Source organism: Pseudophryne corroboree, chromosome 2 (genome assembly GCF_028390025.1).
Source record: "Pseudophryne corroboree isolate aPseCor3 chromosome 2, aPseCor3.hap2, whole genome shotgun sequence".
NCBI classification, from domain to species: domain Eukaryota; kingdom Metazoa; phylum Chordata; class Amphibia; order Anura; family Myobatrachidae; genus Pseudophryne; species Pseudophryne corroboree.
Genome location: NC_086445.1, coordinates 560,343,965 through 560,359,448, shown reverse-complemented (window position 1 = coordinate 560,359,448; position 15,484 = coordinate 560,343,965). Strand labels below are relative to the sequence as shown.

Sequence of the window (15,484 nt, the reverse complement as noted above, 5' to 3'; positions counted from 1 at the left end):
ACACCATTAGCTCCAGAGGGTCTGATCACTTGGTACGCCTAGCTGCTCGTTCCCGGAGCCACGCCATCACCCCCCTTGCAAATCCAGAAGAAAGAAGCCAGGTGAGTAAAAGAAGAACAAAAGACTTCAGTGACGGCAGAAGACTTTATCTGAGGTACTGCACAGCGGCCGCGCTGCACGCCATTGCTCCTACACACAAGCGGCACTACAAGGGTGCAGGGCGCAGGGGGGGCGCCCTGGGCAGCCTGTTTACCTCAGATAGAGACTGGCAAGAGAGATATTAAGTGCCTAGGCACTAAATACAGACCCCCGCCAGAATAAAAATATAGAAAATAGCGGGGCTGAAGCATGCCATTAAGGGGGCGTGGCTTAGCCCTCACAGCTCTAACCAGAGCCATTTTCTCCTCACAGAGCAGCTGGTCCTCCCAAAACACTGCTGTATAGATCAGTGTGAAAAATGAGGGGGGGGGGGGGCACAGTTGTTTATTGCAATATAAGATAAAAATAAAAGCACTATATCATGAGCGCGATGTAAATGAGCTGGTAAACTCCTTATGTGTTTCCATAACGGAATGTACTGGGGTCTATCCCTTATATAGTGTTCACTCTAGGAGTGAAATGGGGCAGGGCGCCGGAGTCCGGGGGCACATGTGTGTGCGCGCGCGGCGCTCGAAATGGGGGCGCGGCCACGCAAATTAGGGGGCGTGGCCACGCCTCCGTCATTTTAGGGGGCGGTGCGGCCCACAGACGCTACTATAGAGAGCGTCTGTGGCCGGCGACGTCACTGTTGGGGGCGTGCCCAGCACCTCAGTCGGTGCTGGGCTTCCCCCAGCCCTCTCCCAATGCGTGAATGGATGCCGCGCGCATGCGCACGGCATCTATACACGCCGGGAGAGCAGGGAGCGGGCGGCAGTTCTAGCAGGGCGCCGCAAAAGGGGCAGGGCAGGTTTTGCCTGTTAAAAAACGGGCAGGGCACGGCGCCCTGCTAAAACAGCCTAGAGTGAACACTACTTATAGCCAGTGTAATGTCGGTCGGTGTTTGGTACACGGGTATCGGCATATCTGAGGCTGAGTGCTCTGCCACAAAGGGAATGACTATGTCGGCGCTGTCGACTCCTAATAGTACTTGGTACATGTAAATCAATGTCAACATGTCCGTAGAAATATATTTTTCCTGAGAGAAAGCTATATGGGAGTCACAGACGTGGGGGGTGACCCTGTTGGCACCAACAATATCTGACTGGGTGCATATTGACATGATAATGTGATATCAGAGAATACTATACCTATATGTATGTATAGTGAGATTACATTGGTCTGTGGCACGATCACAGACGCGATAATATTTATGGTGGGCGCCATATTAATAGAATTGCTTTCTCTCAGACCCCTCGGGATCGCAAAAACATTATTTTGCCCAGTTACTACTCCCTGAGATCGACTCGAATAATGTTTTTTATGTCGACCATAATGTTTCCTGATCAGATCCACAAAATCGGCATTCAGTACCTGTTCATACACATTGGAACGTTTTAACGTCACTAGGGACCCTGCTGTTCCTGACAAAAAGGATATATGTATCAGAGAATAGATAGATAGATAGATAGATAGATAGATAGATAGATAGATAGATAGATAGATAGATAGATAGATAGATAGATAGATAGATATAGAGAGAGATGTGTGTATAGGTGCATTGGAAGGTATATTTATGTATATTTATGATGAATGCCGAGGTAAAGTTATTCCTTCTCATGGATAGAATAAAGTCAGAGACACCCCTGTTCTGCACGGGGCTCTGTCACAAAGGATCATATGCAGGAATATATCTGATACTCTGATTATGTGTCCGCATGTACGTTGATTATACTAGCATTACATGCGCATGGGGGAGTAGTTGTATGCAGGGTACTCCTGAAGTTGAGTCATCTCTATATCATTACAGCATACTGCCGTGCGACTACATTCACGGGCCACTTCCACGGCGGTCTCGACTAGGATGACGTTGTGCATTCACCAATGGAATGCTGAGGCCGACTCCGAGAAGTACTGGGGTATCTTCCCTATGAAGGTGAAACCTGGTTTGGGGATGGCTTTGTTAAGTTGATCTCGACAGATAACATTGGTAAGTCTACCTTCTTGAGCTATGTTCCCTCACGACGGTTGGTGACATTTTTTGTAAGATGCAGTCATTTCGACCGGATGAATGTTTTTTTTCCCCTTCTTTGCAGGTAGAGGAAGGTGAAAAGGTAAAAGGTCAGCAGCCTTTCATGTTGCAGAAGCAGAAATCATCCTCTGTTTCTACCACATCCACCGCATGTCGCTGGGTCTATCTTGCGGGAGCCCACACCGGTGGGACAACGTCTAATACTCTTCAGTCAGTCCTGGAATGGACATGGACGAGTGAGTTAAGAATAGAGTCCCAAGGGGGACATAATAGAGTTTCCAGATGGTTCCCTTCAACTATTTTTCATATAGATCATACCGATTCTATGGTGCAACACCATACAGAAGTTGGGTCAGGATCAGGACATTGTCCTGCAGTCCCGGTCATAAAAATAAAAAAAAGGAAGAAGAAGCTGTTTTTCAAGCTTTTTCGTGCTTTTGATCCCGGACGGCTCGGTCAGAGCAACCCCAAAAAGGTCTCTACTTAAGAAGTTGAACTACAAGATGGAGTCTCTCAGTACAGGGATCTCCAATCTGTAAAAGGAGTAAGAGGGTCTAAGTACGGTATCTTCCGCATTAGGCTTACCTGGGTTTGCTATTCAGAATTGTCATTGCCATTTCACCGGAGTGATGGCAGTATGATGGTTTTCCTTCAATAGTAAAAGCCATTATTATTCTGTACTGGGACGCTCTCCTGACTACGGCAAGGTCAAGAAACAAGTGGTGAAAATCATTGTTTTCTCTCTGTCAGTTCTTCAACACAGTGGTTGGTTCCTGAACTTGCCAGAATCACTGTTGATCCCACAACGTGGATGTCGGAGGTGGGAGTAAGGTTAGATACAGAACTGTTGAGAGATTGTTTCTTCCAGTGGAAAGAGCTCTGAAGATCCAGTCAGATCAGCTTTGCAACAGCGCAAATCCATCAATACATTTCATTGATGAAGTAGATGGGTGCGGCCTACGAGGCCATTCGGTGAGCAGGTTAAATGCCAGAGTGGCTTAGCGGGACCAGTTGGACATGTGGTCCTGGTCTCACCTGCACTTACACCGGAAAAGAATCCTATTCTCCAGGACCAGAATATGTCTCCTGTGGTGGCTGCGCAGTTCTCACCTCCTAGCGGGACGATGGTTCGGGATACAGGATTGGATCCTGGTGTCCATGGATGCAAGTCTCCGAGACTGGGGAGCAGTTTTTCAAGGGGAAGAATTCCCAGGGAAAACTGTCAAGCCGGGAAGCTTGTTTGCAATAAACATTCTGGAATTGAAGGCTATTTACAACGGCCTTCTGCAAACCGAACATCTTCTTCGTGATCTGCCCGTCTTAATTCAGTCGGACAACTTAATAGCAGTCGCGTAAGTAAACCGCTAGGGCGGAACGGACAGCAAAGTGACAATGGCAAAAGCCACAAAAGTTTTCCACTGGGCGGAAAGGCGTGTAAACGCTCTGTTAGCGTTCTTCATTCCAGGTGTAAACAACTGGAAAGCAGACTTCCTCAGCAGACACGATCTCCATCCAGGAGAGTGGGGTCTTCATCAAGAGGTTTTCACAAAAGTGACAAGTCTTTGGGGAATTCCTCAAATAGATTTAATGGCGTATCGCTTCAACAAGAAACTGCAGAGATATGGTTACAGGTCAAGGGATCCTCCAGCAATAGCGGTGGACGCCCTGGCGACACCGTGGGTGTTTCAGTCGGTAAGCGTGTTCCCTCCATTTCCACTCTTTCCGAGGGTGATAAGGATCATAAGAAGAACAAAGGTTCAGGCGATCCTCTTCGTTCCGGACTGGCCAAGGAGGGATTGGTATTCAGATCTTCAAGTATTACTCATAAAAGATCCCTGACCTCTTCCTCTACGAGAGGACCTGTTACAGCAAGGACCGTGCGTGTATCAAGACTTACCGCAGCTGCGTTGGGCGGCATGGCGGTTGAACGCCATATCCTAGCCCGAAAAGGGTATTCCCAGTGAAGTCATTCCCACACTTCTTCAGGCTAGGAAAGAAGTAACGGCAAAGCAATACTACCGTATTTGGAGGAAATATGTGTCTTGGTGTGAATCCAAGAAGGCTCCTACGGAGGAATTTCAGCTGAGGCGTTTGCTCCATTTTTTGCAAGCAGGTGTGGATGCGGGCCTGAAGTTAGGCTCTATTAAAGTACAAATTTCGGCCTTATCAATCTTCTTTCAGAAAGAATTGGCCTCCCTTCCAGAAGTTCAGACCTTCGTGAAAGGCGTGCTACACATCCAACCTCCATTTGTGCCCCCTGTGGCACCGTGGGATCTTTTTGTGGTATTGCAATTCCTGCAATCTCATTGGTTTGAACCTTTACGTAAGGTTGAGTTAAGATTCCTTACTTGGAAAGTAGTCATGTTGTTGGCCTTGGCATCCGCAAGGCGGGTATCTGAGTTGGCGGCTTTGTCTCACAAAAGCCCCTATTTAATCTTCCATGCTGATAGAGTGGAGTTGAGAACTCGTCAGCAATTTCTACCAAAAGTGGTTTCATCATTTTAACGTAAACAAGCCTATTGTGGTGCCAGTGGCTACTGATGCCTTGGCGGAATCGAAGTCTATCGATGTGGTCAGAGCTTTGAAAATCTATGTCGCCAGAACGGCGCAGATTAGGAAAACAGAGGCTCTGTTTGTCCTGTGGGCTCCCAACAAGATTGGGCTCCTGCTTCTAAGCAGACTATTGCGTGCTGGATCTGTAACACGATTCAGCAGGCTCATTCTACGGCAGGATTGCAGTTACCGAAATCGGTAAAAGCCCATTCTACCAGAAAGGTGGGCTCATCCTGGGCGGCTGCCCGAGGGGTCTCGGCATTACAGCTTTGTCGAGCTGCTACTTGGTCGGGTTCGAACACCTTTGCGAATTTTTACAAGTTTGATACCCTGGCTGAGGAGTACCTCTTGTTTGGTCAATCGGTGCTGCAGAGTCGTCCGCACTCTCCCGCCCGTTCTAGAGCTTTGGTATAAACCCCATGGTTCTTGAAGCATCCCCAGCATCCTCTAGGACGTATGAGAAAATAAGAATTTACTTACCGATAATTCTATTTCTCATAGTCCGTAGTGGATGCTGGGGACTCCGTAAGGACCATGGGGAATAGCGGCTCCGCAGGAGACTGGGCACATCTAAAGAAAGCTTTAGGACTATCTGGTGTGCACTGGCTCCTCCCCCTATGACCCTCCTCCAAGCCTCAGTTAGGATACTGTGCCCGGACGAGCGTACACAATAAGGAGGATTTTGAATCCCGGGTAAGACTCATACCAGCCACACCAATCACACCGTATAACCTGTGATCTGAACCCAGTTAACAGCATGATAACAGAGGAGCCTCTGAAAGATGGCTCACAACAATAATAACCCGATTTTTGTAACAATAACTATGTACAAGTATTGCAGACAATCCGCACTTGGGATGGGCACCCAGCATCCACTACGGACTATGAGAAATAGAATTATCGGTAAGTAAATTCTTATTTTCTCTAACGTCCTAAGTGGATGCTGGGGACTCCGTAAGGACCATGGGGATTATACCAAAGCTCCCAAACGGGCGGGAGAGTGCGGATGACTCTGCAGCACCAAATGAGAGAACTCCAGGTCCTCCTCAGCAAGGATATCAATTTTGTAGAATTTTAGCAACGTATTTGCTCCTGACCAAGTAGCTGCTCGGCAAAGTTGTAAAGCCGAGACCCCTCGGGCAGCCGCCCAAGATGAGCCCACCTTCCTTGTGGAGTGGGCATTTACAGATTTTTGGCTGTGGCAGGCCTGCCACAGAATGTGCAAGCTGAATTGTACTACAAATCCAACGAGCAATAGTCTGCTTAGAAGCAGGAGCACCCATCTTGTTGGGTGCATACAGGATAAACAGCGAGTCAGATTTCCTGACTCCAGCCCTCCTGGAAACATATTTTCAGGGCCCTGACAACGTCTAGCAACTTGGAGTCCTCCAAGTCCCTAGTAGCCGCAGGCACCACAAATAGGTTGGTTCAGGTGAAACGCTGAAACCACCTTAGGGAGAAACTGAGGACGAGTCCTCAATTCCGCCCTGTCCGAATGGAACATCAGATAAGGGCTATTTCAGGATAAAGCCGCCAATTCTGACACGCGCCTGGCCCAGGCCAGGGCCAACAGCATGACCACTTTCCATGTGAGATATTTTAACTCCACAGATTTAAGTGGTTCAAACCAATGTGATTTTTGGAACCCAAAACTACATTGAGATCCCAAAGTGCCACTGGAGGCACAAAAGGAGGCTGTATATGCAGTACCCCTTTTACAAACGTCTGAACTTCAGGGACTGAAGCTAGTTCTTTTTGGAAGAAAATTGACAGGGCCGAAATTTGAACCTTAATGGACCCCAATTTCAGGCCCATAGACACTCCTGTTTGCAGGAAATGTAGGAATCGACCCAGTTGAATTTCCACCGTCGGGCCTTACTGGTCTCGCACCACGCAACATATTTTCGCCAATTGCGGTGATGATGTTTTTGCGGTTACATCCTTCCTGGCTTTGATCAGGATAGGGATGACTTCATCCGGAATGCCTTTTTTCCTTCAGGATCCGGCTTTCAACCGCCATGCCGTCAAACGCAGCCGCGGCAAGTCTTGGAACAGACAGGGTCCTTGCTGGAGCAGGTCCCTTCTTAGAGGTAGGGGCCACGGATCCTCCGTGAGCATCTATTGAAGTTCCGGTTACCAAGTCCTTCTTGGCCAATCCGGAGCCACGAATATAGTGCTTACTCCTCTCCATCTTATCAATCTCAGTACCTTGGGTATGAGAGGCAGAGGAGGGAACACATACCCTGACTGGTACACCCACGGTGTTACCAGAGCGTCTACAGCTATTGCCTGAGGGTCCCTGGACCTGGCGCAATACCTGTCGAGTTTTTCCCAACGGTTTATAATCATGTGGAAGACTTCTGGGTGAAGTCCCCACTCTCCCGGGTGGAGGTCGTGCTGAGGAAGTCTGCTTCCCAGTTGTCCACTCCCGGAATGAATACTGCTGACAGTGCTATCACATGATTTTCCGCCCAGCGAAGAATCCTTGCAGCTTCTGCCATTGCCCTCCTGCTTCATGTGCCACCCTGTCTGTTTACGTGGGTGACTGCCGTGATGTTGTCCGACTGGATCAACACCGGCTGACCTTGAAGCAGAGGTCTTGCTAAGCTTAGAGCATTGTAAATGTCCCTTAGCTTCAGGATATTTATGTGAAGTGATGTCTCCAGGCTTGACCATAAGTCCTGGATATTCCTTCCCTGTGTGACTGCTCCCCAGCCTCGCAGGCTGGCATCCGTGGTTACCAGGACCCAGTCCTGAATGCCGAATCTGCGGCCCTCTAGAAGATGAGCACTCTGCAACCACCACAGGAGGGACCCCTTGTCCTTGGTGACAGGGTTATCCGCTGATGCATCTGAAAATGCGACCCGGACCATTTGTCCAGCAGGTCCCACTGGAAAGTTCTTGCGTGGAATCTGCCGAATGGGATTGCTTCGTAGGAAGCCACCATTTTACCCAGAACCCTTGTGCATTGATGCACTGAGACTTGGCTCGGTTTTAGGAGGTTCCTGACTAGCTCGGATAACTCCCTGGCTTTCTCCTCCGGGAGAACCACCTTTTTCTGGACTGTGTCCAGGATCATCCCTAGGAACAGAAAACAAGTCGTCGGAACCAGCTGCGATTTTGGAATATTGAGAATCCAACCGTGCTGCAGCAACACTACCTGAGATAGTGCTACACCGACCTCCAACTGTTCCCTGGATCTTACCCTTATCAGGGAATTATCCAAGTAAGGGATAACTAAAATTCCCTTCCTTTGAAGGAATATCATAATTTCGGCCATTACCTTGGTAAAGACCCGGGGTGCCGTGGACCATCCATACTGCAGCGTCTGAACTGATAGTGACAGTTCTGTACCATAAACCTGAGGTACCCTTGGTGAGAAGGGTAAATCTTGACATGAAGGTAAGCATCCTTGATGTCCCGAGACATCATGTAGTCCCCTTCTTCCAGGTTCGCAATCACTGCTCTGAGTGACTCAATCTTGAATTTGAACCTCTGTATGTAAGTGTTCAAAGATTTTAGATTTAGAATCGGTCTCACCGAGCCGTCCGGCTTCGGTACCACAACAGTGTGGAATAATACCCCGTTCCCTGTTGCAGGAGGGGTATTTTGATTATCACCTGCTGGGAATACAGCTTGTGAATGGCTTCCAAAACTGTCTCCCTGTCAGAAGGAGACATCGGTAAAGCCGACTTTAGGAAACGGCGAGGGGGAGACGTCTCGAATTCTAATTTGTACCCCTGAGATATCACCTGAAGGATCCAGGGGTCTACTTGCGAGTGAGCCCACTGCGCGCTGAAATTCATTGAGACGGGCCCCCCACCGTGCCTGATTCTGCTTGTAAAGCCCCAGCGTATACTGAGGGCTTGGCAGAGGCGGGAGAGGGTTTCTGTTCCTGGGAACTGGCTGATTTCTGCAGCCTTTTTCCTCTCCCTCCGTCTCGGGGCAGAAATGAGGAACCCTTTTGCCCGCTTATCCACGAAAAGACTGCGCCTGATAATATGACGTCTTCTCATGTTGAGAGGCGACCTGGGGTACAAACGTGGATTTCCCAGCTGTTGCCGTGGCCACCAGGTCTGAAAGACCGACCCCAAATAACTCCTCCCCTTAATAAGGCAATACTTCCAAATGCCGTTTGGAATACGCATCACCTGACCACTGACGTGTCCATAACCCTCTACTGGTAGAAATGGACAACGCACTTAGACTTGATGCCAGTCGGCAAATATTCCGCTGTGCATCACGCATATATAGAAATGCATCTTTCAAATGCTCTATAGGCAAAAATATACTGTCCCTATCTAGGGTATCAATATTTTCAGTCAGGGAATCCGACCACGCCAACCCAGCACTGCACATCCAGGCTGAGGCGATTGCTGGTCGCAGTATAACACCAGTATGTGTGTAAATACATTTTAGGATACCCTCCTGCTTTCTATCAGCAGGATCCTTAAGGGCGGCCATCTCAGGAGAGGATAGAGCCCTTACAAGCGTGTGAGCGCTTTATCCACCCTAGGGGGTGTTTCCCAACGTACCCTAACCTCTGGCGGGAAAGGATATAATGACAATAACATTTTAGAAATTATCAGTTGTTATCGGGGGAAACCCACGCATCATCACACACACCTCATTTAATTTCTCAGATTCAGGAAAACTACAGGTAGTTTTTCCTCACCGAACATAATACCCCTTTTTGGTGGTACTCGTATTATCAGAAATGTGTAAAACATTTTTCATTGCCTCAATCATGTAACGTGTGGCCCTACTGGAAGTCACATGTCTCTTCACCGTCGACACTGGAGTCAGTATCCGTGTCGGCGTCTATATCTGCCATCTGTGGTAACGGGCGCTTTAGAGCCCCTGACGGCCTATGAGACGTCTGGACAGGCACAAGCTGAGTAGCCGGCTGTCTCATGTCAACCACTGTCTTTTATACAGAGCTGACACTGTCACGTAATTTCTTCCAACAGTTTATCCACTCAGGTGTCGACCCCCTAGGGGGTGACATCACTATTACAGGCAATCTGCTCCGTCTCCACATCATTTTTCTCCTCATACATGTCGACACAAAAGTACCAACATACAGCACACACACAGGGAATGCTCTGATAGAGGACAGGACCCCACTAGCCCTTTGGGGAGACAGAGGGAGAGTTTGCCAGCACACACCAGAGCGCTATATATATACAGGGATAACCTTATAAGTGTTTTCCCCCTTATAGCTGCTGTATAGTTAATACTGCGCCTAATTTGTGCCCCCCTCTCTTTTTTAACCCTTTCTGTAGTGTAGTGACTGCAGGGGAGAGCCAGGGAGCTTCCCTCCAATGGAGCTGTGAGGGAAAATGGCGCCAGTGTGCTGAGGAGATAGGCTCCGCCCCCTTATCGGCGGCCTTATCTCCCATTTTTTTATGTATTTTGGCAGGGGTTAAATGCATCCATATAGCCCAGGAGCTATATGTGATGCATTTTTTGCCATCCAAGGTGTTTATTATTGCGTCTCAGGGCGCCCCCCCCAGCGCCCTGCACCCTCAGTGACCGGAGTGTGAAGTGTGCTGAGAGCAATGGCGCACAGCTGCAGTGCTGTGCGCTACCTTGTTGAAGACAGGACGTCTTCTGCCGCCGATTTTCCGGACCTCTTCTGCCTTCTGGCTCTGTAAGGGGGCCGGCGGCGCGGCTCTGGGACCCATCCAAGCTGGGCCTGTGATCGTCCCTCTGGAGCTAATGTCCAGTAGCCTAAGAAGCCCAATCCACTCTGCACGCAGGTGAGTTCGCTTCTTCTCCCCTTAGTCCCTCGATGCAGTGAGCCTGTTGCCAGCAGGTCTCACTGAAAATAAAAAACCTAAACTAAAACTTTCACTAAGAAGCTCAGGAGAGCCCCTAGTGTGCACCCTTCTCGTTCGGGCACAGAGATCTAACTGAGGCTTGGAGGAGGGTCATAGGGGGAGGAGCCAGTGCACACCAGATAGTCCTAAAGCTTTCTTTAGATGTGCCCAGTCTCCTGCGGAGCCGCTATTCCCCATGGTCCTTACGGAGTCCCCAGCATCCACTTAGGACGTTAGAGAAAATAGGATTTTAATACCTACCGGTAAATCCTTTTCTCTTAGTCCGTAGAGGATGCTGGGCGCCCGTCCCAGTGCGTACTGTATCTGCAGTCATTGGGTATGTTTGCACACATGGTGTGTTGTGTTTAAGTCAGACTGTTGCTGACGATATTCAGGCCATAGCATGCGTTATGCTGTTGTTGGTTGTGTTTACACACACAGGTTATGTTACGTTTTATGTCAGCGTATTGCTGCATATTCTTCATGCCATCGGCTGGTGTTCTATTGAATACCACGTTCTGCGACATACTGGAGGTGTGAGCTGGTAAAATGCTCACTGTGCTTTATCAATAAATTTTTTCCTCGAAATATCCGTCTCCCTGGGCACAGTCCCTATAACTGGAGTCTGAAGGAGGGGCATAGAGGGAGGAGCCAGTTCACACCCCTTTTAAAGTCTTAAAGTGCCCATGTCTCCTGTGGATCACGTCTATACCCCATGGTTCTTGAAGCATCCTCTACGTACTAAGAGAAAAGGATTTACTGGTAGGTATTAAAATCCTATTTTTGTACTATTCTGTGGCCACGCCCCTTCCCCATGAACCACACACCCTTATGTGCACACTAACCCTATTTTACATATGGGGGGAGGGGGCACAATTTTCTATCTGGCATTGGGCACCAAGAGGTCTAGGTACGGCTCTAACGCTAACCATCGGCTTCTGATGTCCATCCCTAACACAGGAATCAAACCCCTTATATGACAGGTGGTTGGTAAAGGTCAGAGCTGTCCTTCCATTTCAAGAGATGCCAACTAAGTATTAATATAATCACTATAAGGAGAGGGAATGCGTCTATAAACGAGGGGTTACTGATTCACTAGTTGAGAAACAAGAATTAGATTACAAAAAGCAGAGATCAAACATAAATGATGAAAATATAATGTGACATAACGTAAGCAATACACAACAGGTACCACATTAGGGAGGATGTCAGCAAAGGTTTTCAACAGCTGTCTTCTTACATTTTAATAGAATAATTGACATAAATCAGACAGGCGTGTATGTTATTAGTACGTTTACACAAACCCATCAGTAAAATAAATATTAGCATAGTGTGTAACAGCAGGCTGCAGGGAACCCTGTGGCCAATTATCAGGCAGCATACACAGCACAGGCACCATCCTTCCCTAGAGCTCGCTGTGCCCGCCACACACACGCTGCTGCTCCGCATCTCTGTATTCCCCCTTCCCGCCACGACGGGCACGCCGCTTACACTAACGGAACCAAGATGTCAGAGCAAACACAGAATCACACACAGTAACGTGACGTGCTACAAAAAAAACGTAACCATTTTCTCTACTTACAGAAGGTGGCGTAGCGCCAACTGCGTAGCACCGCACATACGTTGCTTCCTTACGCCAATTACGTAATAATGGTGCAATTCACGTACATCAGCTACGCTACTCCATCAATGGAATTAGTAGGCTGGCCACTAGGGTTGCCCTGTTTGCGTATGGGGGAGCTACAGGACGGGGGACACAAAGCAAGGCACAGGGGTACAATGCGTGTCACATAAGCGGCGCCTTTCTGCTATTGTAGAAAGAAATGAAGAATCGTTTTACCGCGAGCTCCTGTTTCCGTTTCACTAGTTCCGCCAGCTCCCGGCGCGTATCTGGGATCTGAGGCGCTGCGGCCTTGTTATGCATCGCCATGATGGAGTGTGATGAGGGAGGAGCGGAGAGGAGGAGGGGGGAGAGAGAAAGAGAGGGAGAAATATATAAGCCGAGCCCACTTCTCGCTCGCTTCGCTTGCTCCGATCGTAGTGTTTAGTACTGGTCGTGTTGGCTCGCATGCCACAGGTGTCTACCTCGAGTCTGTAGTATCACACAGACATGACTGTGCTGGGGGAAGGGTACGTGCTGCCCTTGTGTATGTGCGTTCAGGGGTTTCCTACAGTAGGTCTCCTCTACACATGAGCGTATTAGCAGCAGCGGTGTGTGGGTCTGCCCTGTACTGCTGCTGCTAGGGTAACGTACCGGCCGGGGGTGGGGAGGAGAGAGGCTGCTGCTACTATTATCTGCTAAGTATACACAGTAGCTCCAACATCTTCTGTAGCGATTAGGGGGAAGGCAAAAATAAAAAAAAAGCAAGATGTAAACAGATGTAGGAGGACCCTCCTTGCAACTGTAATACATATGTAAAATATGTTTATTTCTCTAACGTCCTAAGTGGATGCTGGGGACTCCGTCAGGACCATGGGGTTTAGCGGCTCCGCAGGAGACAGGGCACAATAATAAAAGCTTTAGGATCAGGTGGTGTGCACTGGCTCCTCCCCCTATGACCCTCCTCCAAGCCTCAGTTAGATTTTTGTGCCCGGCCGAGAAGGGTGCAATCTAGGTGGCTCTCCTGAGCTGCTTAGAATAAAAGTTTAAGTTAGGTTTTTTATTTTCAGTGAGTCCTGCTGGCAACAGGCTCACTGCTACGAGGGACTTAGGGGAGAGAAGTAAACTCACCTGCGTGCAGGATGGATTTCCTTCTTAGGCTACTGGACACCATTAGCTCCAGAGGGAGTCGGAACACAGGTCTCACCCTGGGGTTCGTCCCGGAGCCGTGCCGCCGACCCCCCTTGCAGATGCCGAAGTTGAAGAGGTCCAGAGGTCCAGAAACAGGCGGCAGAAGACTTTCAGTCTTCATAAGGTAGCGCACAGCACTGCAGCTGTGCGCCATTGTTGTCAGCACACTTCATACCAGCGGTCACTGAGGGTGCAGGGCGCTGGGGGGGGCGCCCTGGGCAGCAATGTATTATACCTTTTTTATGGCTAAAATACATCACATATAGCCCTTGAGGCTATATGGATGTATTTAACCCCTGCCAGATCTCACAAACTCCGGGAGAAGAGCCCGCCGTTTTAGGGGGCGGGGCCTATTCTCCTCAGCACACGGCGCCATTTTCCTGCTCAGCTCTGCTGTGAGGAAGGCTCCCAGGCTCTCCCCTGCACTGCACTACAGAAACAGGGTTAAAACAGAGAGGGGGGGCACTTATTTGGCGATATGATTACATATGTGAAAATGCTATAAGGGAAAACACTTGTATAAGGGGTTGTCCCTGTATAATTATAGCGTTTTTGGTGTGTGCTGGCAAACTCTCCCTCTGTCTCCCCAAAGGGCTAGTGGGGTCCTGTCCTCTATCAGAGCATTCCCTGTGTGTGTGCTGTGTGTCGGTACGTGTGTGTCGACATGTAGGAGGACGATGTTGGTGAGGAGGCGGAGCAAATTGCCTGTATTGGTGATGTCACTCTCTAGGGAGTCGACACCGGAATGGATGGCTTATTTAGGAATTACGTGATAATGTCAACACGATGCAAGGTCGGTTGACGACATGAGACGGCCGGCAAACAAATTAGTACCTGTCCAGGCGTCTCAGACACCGTCAGGGGCTTGTAAAAACGCCCATTTACCTCAGTTGGTCGACACAGACACGGACACTGACTTCAGTGTCGACGGTGAAGAAACAAACGTATTTTCCTTTAGGGCCACACGTTACATGTTAAGGGCAATGAAGGAGGTGTTACATATTTGTGATACTACAAGTACCACAAATAAGGGTATTATGTAGGGTGGGAATAATCTACTTGTAGTTTTTCCTGAATCAGATAAATTAAAGTGTGTGATGATACATGGGTTTCCTCCGATAGAAAATTATTGGAGGTATACCCTTTCCCGCCAGAAGTGAGGGCGAGTTGGGAAACACACCTTAGGGTGGATAAGGAGCTCACACGCTTATAAAAACAAGTGGCGTTACCGTCTCCAGATACGGCCGCCCTCAAAGAGCCAGCTGATAGGAAGCTGAAAAATATCCTAAAAAGTATATACACACATACTGGTGTTATACTACGACCAGCAATCGCCTCAGCCTGGATGTGCAGCGCTGGGGGGGCTTGGTCGGATTTCCTGACTGAAAATATTGATACCCTTGACAGGAACAATATTTTATTGACTATAGAGCATTTTAAGGATGCATTTCTATATATGCGAGATGCGCAGAGGGATATTTGCATTCTGGCATCAAGAGTAGATGTGATGTCCATATCTGCCAGACGATGTTTATAGACATGACAGTGGTCAGGTGATGCAGATTCCAGACGGCACATGGAAGTATTGCCGTATAAAGGGGCGGTCCATCGGACCTGGTGGCCATGGCAACAGCTGGAAAATCCACTTTTGTTACCCCAAGTCACATCTCAGCAGAAAAGGACACAGTCTTTTCAGTCTCAGTCCTTTCGTACCCATAAAGGCAGGCGGGCAAAAGGCCAGTCATATCTGCCCAGGGTTAGAGGAAAGGGAAGAAGACTGCAGCAGGCAGCCCATTCCCAGGAACAGAAGTCCTCCACAGCTTCTGCCAAGTCCGCAGCATGACGCTGGGGCCATACAAGCGGACTCAGGTGCGGTGGGGGGTCATCTCAAGAGTTTCAGCACGCAGTGGGCTCACTCGCAAGTGGACTCCTGGATCCTACACGTAGTATCCCAGGTGTACATTGGAAATTCGAGACGTCTTCCCCTCACAAGTTCCTGAAGTCTGCTTTACCAACGTCTCCCTCCGACAGGGAGGCAGTATTGGGAAAAAATTCACAGGCTGTATTCCCAGCAGGTGATAATCAAAGTACCCCTCCTACAACAAGGGAAGGGGTATTATTCCACACTATATTGTGGTACTGAAGCCAAAC

The 15,484-nt window shown here is 48.8% G+C and overlaps 1 protein-coding gene across 2 annotated transcripts in view; it reads right to left on the bottom strand.

Moving 5' to 3' along the window:
• Window positions 1-12,659, bottom strand: part of MEAF6 (MYST/Esa1 associated factor 6) — a 148,461-nt gene extending 135,802 nt beyond the window's left edge. The window contains exon 1 of one of the 2 annotated variants that reach the window (XM_063954355.1): window positions 12,383-12,659. In XM_063954355.1, coding sequence (XP_063810425.1) covers window positions 12,383-12,472 — 90 coding nt within the window. In that variant the 5' untranslated portion in view covers window positions 12,473-12,659. The remainder of the gene's footprint in view (window positions 1-12,382) is intronic. The other variant, XM_063954357.1, reaches the window with a different exon arrangement.
• Window positions 12,660-15,484: the final 2,825 nt, after the last annotated feature.